Raw genomic sequence first — 14,753 nt, 5'->3', positions numbered from 1 at the left:
TATAAGATCTGTATGACGTTTCATTGACGTCTGAGCTTGCATGATAATTGCATTCATTGTATATTGTATACAATCATGATTGTACATTGTTTAGTGTGTCTCCGTGTGATGATGATGATGACGATGATGTCAGATAGCCTACGTCCCCCCCCCCCCCCAACTGGCTATTGGCCGGGCTGACTACAGCTAAATGTTTATTTTTTATATATTTAGAACTGGCATCGGAGGAGGAGGATGATGATGATGATGATGATGATGAAGACGAAGAGTCAAGACTGCGATGGAGTTATCCGACACTGAACCGGATGCATTCATTCATTTCAGTTGTTGTTTTTTTTTAATTTAGCCTACACACACACACACCGTCAAGAACAACTGGAATGCAGTGGTTTGGGGACACTGGGGAGTTTGGGGACAACTGTTTTGTATTTAGGCCTATTTATTTTCTGTAATATTTATTATAATTGTATTATGTTAGTAGTCATAAAAAATTAAAGACAAGCTTTTACAATGAGTTAGACCTGTCATGGCTATTTTGTTCACTAGTCTGAGGTTTATGGTTTGACTAAGCGAGTTTCAACTGTGATTTACTCTGTAACGGTAGATGGTAAGAACCCAATTTTTTTTGTTATAATACAGTATACATTCAAGTCTATATTTTGATACATATCATGGGCACAAAGTCATATCAAAACAATGTCCTTGGATGAGTTTTTTATCAAAACTGTTTCTTCACAACAGGTTTTTGAGATACATGCATGAATAGACACGGTACTGGTAAGACTATGTAAACATGGTATATATCAAAATGTGCGTTAGAATGTCTAATTTTACCCCAAAAAAGAATTGAGTTTATATGATGTTCCATTTCAGAGCTAGGGGGACTTTTAGCTGGATAGGTCAGATTGATCATGACTGACCATGCTATTTATAGATGGCAAAATATCTACAGTGGTACATGTGAGAAACTTTTTATTTTATTTTAATTGAACTAGACAACTCACCCTTTAAAATGAGATATTGCATGGCTATGTACGCCCAGCAGAAAAAAAGTTATTTAGAAAATAAAACTTCAACCGGTCATAACTTTTTTTGTTGTCCTAGAAACACTACCCAGTGTAAATGCAGGCTCTTTTAAATGGCTTCCAACACCACAACTAAACATTTTATCAACTCAGTTCATTTTTTTCCTGGAAGCAGACAAGCCAAGCTTTCTCTGAAGGTCTTTCGTTGTCACACATTCACAGCAGAGAATTTTCAATAAATCATTCAAAAACGCCATTCTGCCATAGAGAAGTCTAAAAACTATATAGAAATCCTTGAAACTCTCAAAGAGTTAACAATCCAGTGTCTACACACCTATACTACTTAGCAGGTCACACAATATGGACTGCCACTCCCAATAGCAGCTTCTCAGTGCCTTCTATTCATATTTTTAATTCATAATTTTAATGCCAATAGAAAAATTCCGTGATATACACACTATATCTCATTTTCACGGGGCAAGACTATAGTATTAGACACTCAGTCCTGATGGTGGCGGTAACGTCACCGTTATGCCGATTTTGACCAAATAGAGCGAATCTGGCGAGACACTTCCGTTTTAACGATCAATAACATCCGGTAATAGTTTCACCCTGTGCAGCACTCTCAGATGTCCGGGATGCTAAGCTATCATCGTATTTTTTATAACTACTAAGTCAAATTAAGCTCAAATCAAGCCCCAAATATCGCATTTTACACAGCGATGCACATAAAGACCGCGCACGTGCATAATCGACAGTGCACGCAAGGATTTCGGCCGGTTTTAGGTAGATTACATCGGTCGTTAGCCAAACTAGCCAAAAGTTGCTACATTTTGCTACATTAAACGCCCGATTATAGGGAATTAAACCAGCCCGTCAATTCCGTCAACGGTAGGTTTGGATTAATTAATTAAATCCGTCAACAGTAGGCTAAGGGTTAATTGACACTCACTCACTCACTCACTCACTCACTCACTCACAGCTTCTGTAAAGCTTTGGTAGGTTGTGAAGTAGTGTGCGCACTACTTCACAACGTGTACGACATCCATTCATATCATGGACATTGGACTGTCAATCCACGATAGATATAGCAGCACCAACTCGAGGGAGTGGAGAGGAACAGTCAACGAGAGAGACAGAGAAAGGGAGTGAGCGGGGGGGGGGAATCACACCCGTGTGAAGTGAGGGGCGCTCTTGTCATCATACATCATATATATCAAGATGCAAACTCTAAGATGCGTTCATTCTAGAACTACAAACAAGGTCAACAAGAGAACTATCACATTCCGGCCAATCACAATTGGCGTCCTCACTTGTCTGTCCTCTCTTTTCATCCTCAAGTCCTCAAGGCTAATCACTTGTGGCATCTGTTGTGATATGTGATATGATTTATAACAGCCACTAGATGGCACTGATGATGACTGTGCCACACCTATATCAAGGCCACACCTATACAAACATTTCTAGATCATAGACTAGGATGTATGACATGTATGCTACCAAACCCTATCAGTTCAAATAAAGTTACATTATCAAGAACCAAGTTTCTTCATTGAGATACAGAAACATTGCATGGTACCAGGAGTGGTCACGAGTCGTCATGGAAAGTGTGAAGCCGCCAGACGCAGTGAATTGGACTGGTAATGTGGACTATGAGTGGCGTACCTTCAAACAGCGTTTCATGCTGTACCTGATGGCTGCAGGCCTAGATGAAAAGACGGAGGCAAGGAGGATTGCACTGCTTCTGACTGTCGCTGGACAACAAGCTGTGGAAGTATACAACACCTTTGAGTTTGCCAACGCAGAAGACAAAGAAAAGTTTGATGAGGTTGTCAAGAAGTTTGATGAACACTGTTCACCAAAGAAAAATGAAACCTTTGAAAGGTATGTGTATCGCTCCAGAATGCAACAGCCTGCTGAAAGTTTTGATGTTTTTCTGACGGATTCAAGAAAAAAAGAACAAAGACACATTTTCTGCCCTCACTTTTTATCCTCAATACGCCCATTGTTCAGCCAATCAAATCATCGATATGGGGTGCTCAGCCAATCAAATCATCACCATGGGGTACACACCCCAAACACCATGCTGGGCATATAGGAGGGGCTAACGCCCTTCAAAACAAAGGTTTCGGCATAAAGCCTTCCTCAGCGTGTTAAGAAAGTGGTCAGTGATGTTGTGTGTACCAGGAGGGACTGATAGACAGACAGACATGACAAGGCTTCACACATGTCATTGTGATCCCCCTAATAATGCCGTGGCCAAATATACAGTATGTCAATTTGGGGGTCTTTGACATGAAAAAGTTCGAGAACTACTGATTTAGAAGGCATTCGTAGAGTCAGCCTCAGGTCTTAAAGGTATATTCAGTGATTTCACTGAATTCAAATATCACTTATTTTTTGGATAATCCTCCCTACCATAGAGTGTGCTGACCATATAAGGAGTTCCTCCCTGTCCCCAGTCAGCCCCTGGGGTCAAAAAACCCTAGTTTCAGTTTTGGTGGCGGGTGGCAAAGCCTTCATCCAATCAGGATGAGAGGGGCCTTCCTCCAATCATGATCGAGTGGGGGCACATGCTGTTGGCCTGTTGCACTTCCCCCCACTGTAGAGTGTGTGCATGTGCACATTTTGTTACTGGGGCGGACTGGGTGGTTTTCCAAATCACTGAATGCTCCTTTAATGGGTTAACCAAAGATGTTATGCTGCTAACCAAAACTTAGTGTAGAAGTGGGTTATCACCAGTTCCAATTTGAGACCACGTTTGACTTTAATTGTCCCATTTCTCAACACTGAAATATATATATATATTGCATGAGGGTGATATGCAAAACAAAAGACCCTGATTGGACCCATGGTAATACAAATATGCATGTTGTCGTACAACTTTGTCTCTAGAAAAATAACAACAAAGGCACACCAAAATAAAATATAGTTAATCTAAATCCATTGGGCATCTCCTAGCAGATGACACAGGAGGTTCTGCTTAGACCGTAACAACCTCAGAGAATAATACAGATGTAATCAAATGGACGCGTTATATTTGTGTCCTCTCAAAGTTGACTGAACAGAGCCTTTACTGAGGTTAACCCATTTTGACCTGAGATCAGATTCTAAAAATGTCTTCTACATCCTGACAGTTTTCTGAAAAAGCTATGTTTCTATGTCAGTGGTTCTTCGATTTTTCAAAAATAGCAGATCTACAAGCTCGTAGCGCGCCACGCGGTGGCGCGCTATGAGCTTGTAGATCTGCTGTTTTTCAATAGCTAAAGCATAACATAATGCCAAAAGGGGTTCCCGCCCAAAATGGGTTTTAAGGGCACCCGTAGCCGAGTGGATACAATCCATCTGAGATTGGGATGACAGGGTTCAATCCTTGGCAGAGTCATCCCAAAGACTACAAAAACAATGCCTCCCTGCTTGGCATGTGTTCGTGGGAAAGAAATGAAACAAAATCTGCACACCATTTTCTGGCCCCAAATATATCTTTTACTGAAGTGGTAACACACCATTATAACGTTCTTATTTTAATCATAAGACCCAATTAGTGGAGGTGTACTTGATGTGGCATACATACAAAGACAATCTTACTTCCCAATTTTTTTACTTCAGTGTCACGACACTTCAAAGTGTCACTTGAGAAAGACGCTTTACCCAAAAATGATGATGTAATTTGCCCTCGTGTGGTCAAGTCCTATAGATATATATATATATGGGATGCATGTGCTAATAAAAAAGTATTTAAAATGTTGCTTTGATGCTCATAGTGACCGTAGGAAGTATTAAGTCGTTTTTTGTGTGGTGCAACCACTCCAAGGAATAGCAATGTCCGTGTTAACCTATGTGTGTGTCTATGTGTGTGGCTATGAGTACCAGTAGGGGCAAAAGTGGCGCTGTTGTCCCAGAAACATAGAGAGAGAGATAGTGTTGCACTGTTGCCTAGTAATTACAGAGAGAGAGGCAGGGGGAGAGGGGAGTTGCACCACTCAGTTCACACGGGTGTGATTTTTAGTTAGCACATGCATTTCATACTACATAGGGCTGGACCAAACATGGACATATGATATGACATCATCAACGTGCGACGGGAGCGGTCTCTTTATGAAATGAATCAAATATTGAAGGTGTTTCTAATTTACAATTTTTGTTATATAGGGCAAGTATAATGTATAAATGCATATTTGTCTCATTAGCCACGGCTCCTTTAAATACCGAAACTGGCTGACCTAGCTGTTGTAGCCTATGACAAGGACCCCAACAATTAAATGTATTTAACCGCTGACCCCCCCCCCCCCCCCCCCCCATCTCAACATATTTTGTTCCAGGGACCCTCAGAAGCAAAGATTTGCTCAAATGTTCACGATAAAAATAAAATAAATTTTTTTTTATAGCCAACCAATGTGTATTACAGTATAAAAATCTAAAATGACACAAATGTTGTCCCAGCTTTAATGGGTTATTAACCTCTAACAGCTCCCCTGTGCACTCATCAAAAGTCATCTGAGCAGCCATCAACCGAGAAAAGCCGTAAACGCTTTCCACAGCAGGTCCCCCCCCCCCAGGGACCAGAAAATAATACCCCTTCCTTATACTTTTCTGTGTCTTTGTCTCATTTTACCATCATGCATTCACTCCTTCTCTCCCCTCCCTCGTTTTGGTCTCTGGAGTGTGCTTGCTCGCTCTACCCCTCTCCCTCTCTCTTCCATCTCTCCCAGCGGACAGAGAGAGATATAAAGCGTGATACGGATCCAGATGGGGAGCAGGACTATGAACTGTGGAGTGCAGCTTGTAAAGTTTTAGAGGCCAGAATACAATGGTGACTGCGGGAGAGATAATGATCAGTACCGCGTATAGAGTAAAGTCAAGCATCAGCACTATCACACCAGCAAACAGCTTGTATAAAAGCCCTGACCTTCATTGTGCTTTGCTTTCTGATTGCTATAATTCAATTAAACGATAATCATCGCTTTAAATGCGGATGAAGTAGCATTAAAACTTTGTTTGGGTTCCTTGTAGGCTGTGAAATTGATTTGCCGTGTAGGGCGAACGGAGAAAGGGATTGTTTATTTGGCCTATGGGGGAGGTAGGGGTTGCTTTTCTGCATTCACCCAGCCGATGGCTGCTCAGGTGGCTCAGATGAGCGCACAGGGGGATCGATTCAAGGTTCAAGGTATCTTTATTTGTCTCCCTTGGGAGACAAATCACATAAGAAAAACACTACGAAACATACAAAATAGAGATATTGCACACATTCCCTTAAAAAAGTGCAGTTTAGTCAATAAAGTGCATTCGGCAATCTCTGCTTGAGCATTTTGATTGACAGGGGAACAAATGAGTGTTTAAATCTATTATGCATATACCGTGGAGTTCTATATCTGCTACCGGATTCTCGCAGAGAGAGAAATTATGAGCTTGTTATATAGTTATTTTAAACACATTTTAAAAATGAATTGTTAAAAAATTGGTCAAAATTGTTAATTTCTGTTGTTATTTTTGGCTAATGGTCCCCTCAGAATAGGGCGGGAACCCCTTTTGGTGTTTTAAACATTGTTATAATTTAGCTATTGAAAAATAGCAGATCTACAAGCTCTCGAGTGGCGCGCTACGAGCTTGTAGGTCTGCTATTTTTGAAAAATCGTGAAAATGTTTATTTCAGAAAACTGGAGGATTTAGAAGATTTTTTTTAAATTTGGAGGTCAGGCCTAAATGGGTTAAGTGGTTAATGTAAAAAAATAAAAGACACATCACACAAAGAATAAGATGTGGCTGTTGCATCTCCGAGGACCCCCTAGGGGTCTGTTTAACCCACGCATCATATCATGGAAACCCACGCATCTTCATATTTATGGCACAAACGCATCACACTGACCTCTGCATGTGCATTGAACACTTTCTCTTCCATGTTCAGATGGAAGCACAGCGGCACTGTACAGTGACTGTAAACTTGTAAACTATGGCCAAAAAAAAACATTTTTCAAATAAGTTTTACTTAATTAAGTGCCGTGGCCTGCAGACTTGCAAAGAAAACAAAAACAAATGTCTGTATATAAATAGCCGTCGGGGGCCCTCGCTGAACAGCCTGCGTCGGGGGCCCACTGACATCTAGTTACGCGTCTGCTACTATACCTCCTATAACCTCAATCATCTGTATCATTTAAAGTGACTCCATGGGAACATGTCTTCATCAAGAATCCATTTTTAACATCAAACATGTGAACTAAATCTTTTTAGATCCAGCAGAAGGGACAGGAAAAGACGAGGTGAGATGTGGGTGCCAATTTACACACGCATCGCACGCACGTAAAAGCGCACAACACGTGTACACACGTACAAGCGCACATGTGCACGCACGCATGAGTGCAGCAACACTGTTTTAAGATACAGGTGGATGTTGTACCTGTCCCCCATGGTTGGTCAGTGTGCTCCAATGTGCGTGCGAGCGTGCGTGCGTGCGTGCGTGCGTGCGTGCGTGCGTGCGTGCGTGCGTGCGTGCGTGCGTGCGTTTGGCGTTTTGCACCTGTGGTTTTGTCAGCGTACTCCTGCGTGGTGTGGTGTTTCTGATGAACCCATTCCCCGTTGCACTTGAAGAAGATCTGGAGGGCGGGACGGGCCTGGCAGCGCAGCCTGATGGGGTTGCTCTTGATGACGTAAGCATCGCTCGGCTCCAACAGGAAGTGAGGTAACGTCCCAGACTGACCAATCGCATGGTGCGACGACTCACCCCGAGAACCTGAAAGACACAAAGAGACATGACACTCTGTCCTGTCGATGCTGTACTCTTTAAGACTGAATTATTTGTTGCGTTGCATCACAACGCTTTGCGAGCTTGTAGATCTGCTATTTTCAAATAGCCAAAGTAGAGATAGGGCTAAAGAGGTTAATGTATGTTTTGAAATAATTGGAGTGAAGTAAAAAGTACAATATTTGCCTCTGAGATGTAGTGGAGTAGAACTCCAAGTATTGAAAATTGGAAATAAAGTACAAAAAAAGAAAAAAAGAAAAACAAATCAACATTGTATTTATGTACTAGGCTACGGTACTTGAGTACAAGTACTTAGTTACTTTACAACACTGCATACTGAAAGTACATGATACACATACATATACAGTAGTAGGAATGGCATTGGATCCAATAATGTATTGGTTATACAGTACATGTAAGAGACTGAAATGAAGTATAGTGGCAGAATAAACATATTTGAACACCCAAATTATTGAATTGGAACTGATGGTGATTATCAGAACACAAATTATCATTTTCAGAATCTCAAATTTCTCAATCATGACTGTTGGAATTACGTACAAGTTTGCACAATTTGCCAAATATCTTCTTTTGTTTTCTTTTGTGTGTGTGCAATGCTTTGCTATTCCCGAAACGCAGCCAGTGTAATTTATACACTGTAACTAGCCTGCCTGTGACCCATAACCGTTTGTAATGTTGATGAGCAGGTTTTAATGAAGATAATAATCACCCCAACTCCCACCCGCAAGGTAATTACATACAGATACTGTGTACATAGAATGCAGAGAGACATCGTGGTGCCCCGAAAAGCTAGGATACCAGGCAAACCAAGAAGCATCAGTCTAAACCAGGAGTCTTCAACAGTGTGTGTGTGTGTGCGTGTGCGTGTGCGTGTGCGCGTGCGTGCGTGCGTGCGTGCGTGCGTGCGTGCGTGCGTGTGTGCGTGCGTGCGTGCGTGCGTGCGTGCGTATATTAACCCATTTACGTCGAATTTTGTTCTGTTTTTTTCTGTATCAGTGGTGCTCAATATTTCATGTCAAGGACCCCCTGTAATTGGCCACCGACCACCATCTGAAAATATGTTGTTCCAGGAACCCTCCCCAGAAGCAAAGATTTGAGTTAAAAACGTTCACTCTGAAAGAATATATATTCAAAGGTTTGCACCACATTTTCACGATTTTTCAAAAATAGCAGACCTACAAGCTCGTAGCGCGCCACTCGGTGGCGCGCTATGAGCTTGTAGATCTGCTATTTTTCAATAGCTAAATCATAACATAATGTTTAAAACACCAAAAGGGGTTCCCGCCCAGAATTGGTTAACCACATGGACCCTGAAATCCCTATTATGCAGAAGAACGTTATCAAAAACTAGCAGATCTACAAGCTCACAACGCCTGGCAGTGTGAGTTTGTACATAAGCTATATTTTTGGGAACGAGGGTTGGTGTAGGGGGAAAAAGAGCAGACAAAGTACTGATGGTGCTGATGGTACTGAAGTGCTGATGGTCAAAGTGGTTTAATGTTTGAAAATACTCATTAAACCCATTCAGGCCTGACGTCGAAATTTAAAAAAAAGTTTTCTAAATCATGACAATTTTCGGAAAGATTTGAGTCACATTTTAACGATTTTTCAAAAATAGCAGACCTACAAGTTCATAGTGCACCACTCGGTGACGTGCTATGAGCTTGTAGATCTGCTATTTTTCAATAGCTAAATTATAACATAATATATGTAACCACCAAAAGGGGTTCCTGCTCAAAATGGGTTAAGATGAATCCAACATGCACTGATGACAGTGCTGTCAAACAAGTCTATGAAAGCAGTTTGAAATTCATGAAAATGTTTAATCTCCAACACAATTTTATACAATAGTGGAGGGGCTTCATCTCTCTCTCGGCCAAGGGGTTCCTGCTTCATCTCTCTCTCAGCTAAGGTGTCCTTGCTTCATCTCTCTCTCGGCTAAGGGGTCCCTGCTTCATCTCTCTCTCAGCTAAGGGGTCCCTGCTTCATCTCACTCTCAGCTAAGGGGTCCCTGCTTCATCTCTCTCTCTCAGATAAGGTGGCCTTGCTTCATCTCACTCTCAGCTAAGGGGTCCCTGCTTCATCTGTCTCTCTCAGCTAAGGGGTCCCTGCTTCATCTCTCTCTCAGCTAAGGGGTCCCTGCTTCATCTCTCTCTCACCTAAGGGGTCCCTGCTTCATCTCACTCTCAGCTAAGGGGTCCCTGCTTCATCTCTCAATCTCAGCTAAGGGGTCCCTGCTTCATCTCTCAATCTCAGCTAAGGGGTCCCTGCTTCATCTCTCTCTCAGCTAAGGGGTCCCTGCTTCATCTCTCAATCTCAGCTAAGGGGTCCCTGCTTCATCTCAATCTCAGCTAAGGGGTCCCTGCTTCATCTCTCTCTCAGCTAAGGGGTCCCTGCTTCATCTCTCTCTCAGCTAAGGGGTCCCTGCTTCATCTCTCAATCTCAGCTAAGGGGTCCCTGCTTCATCTCTCTCTCAGCTAAGGGGTCCCTGCTTCATCTCTCAATCTCAGCTAAGGGGTCCCTGCTTCATCTCTCAATCTCAGCTAAGGGGTCCCTGCTTCATCTCTCTCTCAGCTAAGGGGTCCCTGCTTCATCTCTCTCTCTCAGCTAAGGGGTCCCTGCTTCATCTCTCTCTCTCAGCTAAGGGGTCCCTGCTTCATCTCTCTCTCTACTAAGGGGTCCCTGCTTCATCTCTCTCTCTCAGCTAAGGGGTCCCTGCTTCATCTCTCTCTCAGCTAAGGGGTCCCTGCTTCATCTCTCTCTCAGCTAAGGGGTCCCTGCTTCATCTCTCTCTCAGCTAAGGGGTCCCTGCTTCATCTCAATCTCAGCTAAGGGGTCACTGCTTCATCTCTCAATCTCAGCTAAGGGGTCCTTGGGCTAAAAAAACATTGAAGACCCCTGGTCTAAACGATGTTCTAGGGGTCCCTGCTTCATCTCTCTCTCAGCTAAGGGGTCCCTGCTTCATCTCTCTCTCAGCTAAGGGGTCCCTGCTTCATCTCTCTCTCAGCTAAGGGGTCCCTGCTTCATCTCTCGCTCAGCTAAGGGGTCCCTGCTTCATCTCTCTCTCAGCTAAGGGGTCCCTGCTTCATCTCTCTCTCAGCTAAGGGGTCCCTGCTTCATCTCTCAATCTCAGCTAAGGGGTCCCTGCTTCATCTCTCAATCTCAGCTAAGGGGTCCTTGCTTCATCTCTCCCTCAGATAAGGTGTCCTTGGTTCATCTCTCCCTCAGATAAGGTGTCCCTGCTTCATCTCTCTCTCAGCTAAGGGGTCCCTGCTTCATCTCTCAATCTCAGCTAAGGGGTCCCTGCTTCATCTCTCTCTCAGCTAAGGGGTCCCTGCTTCATCTCTCTCTCAGCTAAGGGGTCCCTGCTTCATCTCTCAATCTCAGCTAAGGGGTCCCTGCTTCATCTCTCAATCTCAGCTAAGGGGTCCCTGCTTCATCTCACTCTCAGCTAAGGGGTCCCTGCTTCATCTCACTCTCAGCTAAGGGGTCCTTGCTCCATCTCACTCTCAGCTAAGGGGTCCCTGCTTCATCTCTCTCTCAGCTAAGGGGTCCCTGCTTCATCTCACTCTCAGCTAAGGGGTCCCTGCTTCATCTCACTCTCAGATAAGGGGTCCTTGGGCTAAAAAAACATTGAAGACCCCTGGTCTAAACGATGTTCTATCAAAATAACCATATGTACTTTTAAACCATAAGCAATGAACCTATTTGCAGTTAGAGTGGTTCCTTATTGAAGAGGATTCACACAGGATGTGTGTGATGCTCGCGCTCTCTCTCTCTCTCTCTCTCCCCCTCTCTCTCTCTCCCCCTCCCTCCCTCCCTCCCTCCCCCCCCCCCCCCACAACACTTTCATTCTGCCCCTCCCTTCCTAGCACCCAAACAAATAGACACGCTTTACATTTCTAAATGGTTAGCCCCCAGGCCAGCTCCTCGTGTCTGCTGCTCAACTCCTGTGTATTTGTTTGTGTGGTGACTCACTGACGCGTGTTTGTGTTTGAATAGCAGCAAACAAACTCACGCCCACACACCGACAGATGGGAATATAAATACACATAAATACATAGACGCATGCTGTGAGAAAAGAAAACAGCACAACAGCTCAATCTTCCAGTTATTACCTGTATGTTTAATTGTGACCCGTAGGTCGCATTTACTATGAAAACCTGCATCTCCCGTCCGTCCGTCCGTCCGTCCGTCACCCACACTTCCATATATGGTCAAGCCTTGTGACATCACATCTCCATATATGGTCAGGCCTCGTGACATCACGTCTCCATATATGGTCACACCTCGTGACATCTCGTGACATCACGGAGACCCTTAGATCTCCATGACATCACGCCCTGCGACACGTCACGCCACCATATATGGCCATCTCCATATTTGAAAAATAATTACACTGACCTCATCTAACCCTGGATAACCATACATGGAGAAGACTCGATCATCACCTAGATCTGCATCTATGGAGCCGGCCAGCAACTCTACATCTGACTTCAAACCCTTAGATCTCCATATATGGAGCTGACCTGTTCTGACATGTCAGAACAGGTCCTTCCCCACCCATCCTTCCTGTTCTGACATTCCATGTGTTTATCTGACCTCATCAATAATTCATTGCATTTTTATAGCGCTTTTCCAAGTGCTCAAAGCGCTTTACAATGGTTCATTCATTCATACATTCATACATTGGGAGGTGAAGCGGCGAACAGTCGACGCCAGCGTCCTCACTTCCCACATTCACACACCAATGGTGGCGAGCTCACACCGACCGATTCATTGGAGGCAATGTAGGGTTCAGTGTCTTGCCCAAGGACACTTCGACATGTGGACAGGAGGAGGAGCCGGGATTCGAACCGCCGACCCAGGGATCATTGGACGACCTGCTCTATACCTCCTGAGCCACAGCCGCCCAAACCCTGTACACTGAAGACACGCTCCATATATAGCCAGTAACCATATGCACACAGTGGCCATTTTGCTATTAGGTTAACCCATTCTGGGCCGGGAACCCCTTTTGGTGTTTTAACTAAGCATTATGTTATACTTTAGCTATTGAAAAATAGCAGATCTACAAGCTCATAGCACGCCACAGAGTGGCGCGCTACGAGCTTGTAGGTCTGCTATTTTTGAAAAATCGTGAAAATGCGGCACAAATCTTTGAATATATATTCTTTCAGAAGACTTTTTCTTTTTTTGAGTGGTGTAAACCACTCCTACAACTGGCTTTGTTAGTTTACGTGTCTGTCTGTTCGTATCAAAAAATGAGCATGGTTGCTATGGTCACCCAGTTCACACGGGTGTGATTTCATTACGTCAGACATTACGTCAGACCACAGCTGATCAGTCTATATAAGACCTTACACCACTCAGTTCACACGGGTGTGATTCTCTTTTTGAGTGGTGTAAACCACTCCTACAACTGGCTTTTTTGTGCAGAAAAAATGAGCATGGTTGCTATGTTCACCCTGTTGTAATGACGTAATGAAATCACACCCGGGTGAACAGGGTGAACATAGCAACCATGCTCATTTTTTCTGCACAAACAAAGCCAGGTAATGAAATCACACCCGGGTGTGATTTCATTACGTCAGACATGATTTCATTACGTCAGACATGATTTCATTACGTCAGACAGACCTTACACCACTCAGTTCACACGGGTGTGATTATTTATTTTTTTACGTCAGGCCTGAATGGGTTAATGTAATGCTACCCCATTTCCCCCAGCACAAGTAGGCTATGACGTGAGAGCAATATGAAGTTTGTTGTGACTATATAACATAGTCAATTATATACAAGGCTGCACACAACTGTTTTGGTCTAGTACTCAGAGGAGCACCTGCATGGAGAAGTTACTTGGTACTCCAAAATGCGGCGACCCGTCTCGCCGGATGGATAAAAGATTGATGCATGAATAACTTATAGAAAAACTATATTTATTGGATAGGTGGGGACTGGTGAGTCAATGGAGGGTATTGCAACTCTAGATTCATACCATTATAAAAAAAATCTAGAGTTGGAAATTGCAGCTAGGTCCAATGGTCCATGTGTGGTCCAGCCCTAAATGCATATTCTAATAAAAACAACTTAATACTTAAGGATAATATGAGCATCAAAGCAATATTTAGGTACTTTAAAAAAATAATATATATATATATTTAAATAGCCGATCTACTACTTGCAGATCAGCTATTTGTTTAACATACACGTCGTACTGCGAAGCATACGTCAGGCTTCCCTTTTGTTTTTACCGAGGCAACGTACAGTCAGACTCAGACAGTTAGACACACATGGCTCCTCGGTGCAAAAATAAACAGTGTACACTACCCGACTTTATACGATAATAAGGGACAGTATGTCGGGACACGGTGTTGTCATGTTGATAAGCTTCATGTTGTGCAGGCTGCAGCAGCAGTGCCAGTCCGCAATGCTTTGCACTCTTCCCACTGTCGGAACTAAAACCTGTACCCGTAAAAAGTCAGTGGCCGGTGCCTATAAGCCAGACCGAATCACGACAGTGTGATTTGAGTCTGGCTTATTAGCCAGGCTACGGTGCGTAGGCTGTGAGAGACGGCATCGCACACGAGCAACTTGCTCCAGCACCCGGAAAACAAACATAAGCACAGCGGCGAATGGGAAGAGTGCAAAGCATCCAAAGCATCCCCTTTTACAACTTTTACTTTTTAGTTTGCTCCACATCTGAAACGGAGAAGCCGAACCATTTGTTTCTCAGTAGTAAACTCCTGTCAACCGAACCGCCCTCCTCCCAGCAGCGAGCAGCATGGAAATGGAAATGGATCCTCCCTCGTTTGAGTAAGGACGCGCTGTGATTGGCCACAATGGCCAGTGCACTTGTGCAAGACGTACTTTGATTGGCAGTCGGTGGGAAATACTCTCGCTACAGATTGTACTAGTATTCTGGCCATAATAATCATTCTAGGCGGCCCCAGCAGGCGGTGCGCAGA

At 43.7% G+C, this 14,753-nt stretch overlaps 1 protein-coding gene across 2 annotated transcripts in view; it reads right to left on the bottom strand.

The window, feature by feature from the left end:
* LOC306914200 (netrin receptor UNC5D-like) overlaps positions 1–14,753 on the bottom strand; it is a 594,918-nt gene that overhangs the window by 58,272 nt on the left and 521,893 nt on the right. For both annotated transcript variants that reach the window (XM_079491179.1, XM_079491178.1), the window contains one exon: positions 7,540–7,752. In XM_079491179.1, the coding sequence (XP_079347305.1) occupies positions 7,540–7,752 (213 nt within the window). The remainder of the gene's footprint in view (positions 1–7,539; positions 7,753–14,753) is intronic.

The sequence above is a fragment of the Electrona antarctica genome (assembly GCF_951216825.1).
Source record: "Electrona antarctica genome assembly, chromosome: 21".
Taxonomy (NCBI): Eukaryota; Metazoa; Chordata; class Actinopteri; order Myctophiformes; family Myctophidae; genus Electrona; species Electrona antarctica.
This window is presented reverse-complemented; position numbering and strand designations above follow the sequence as displayed.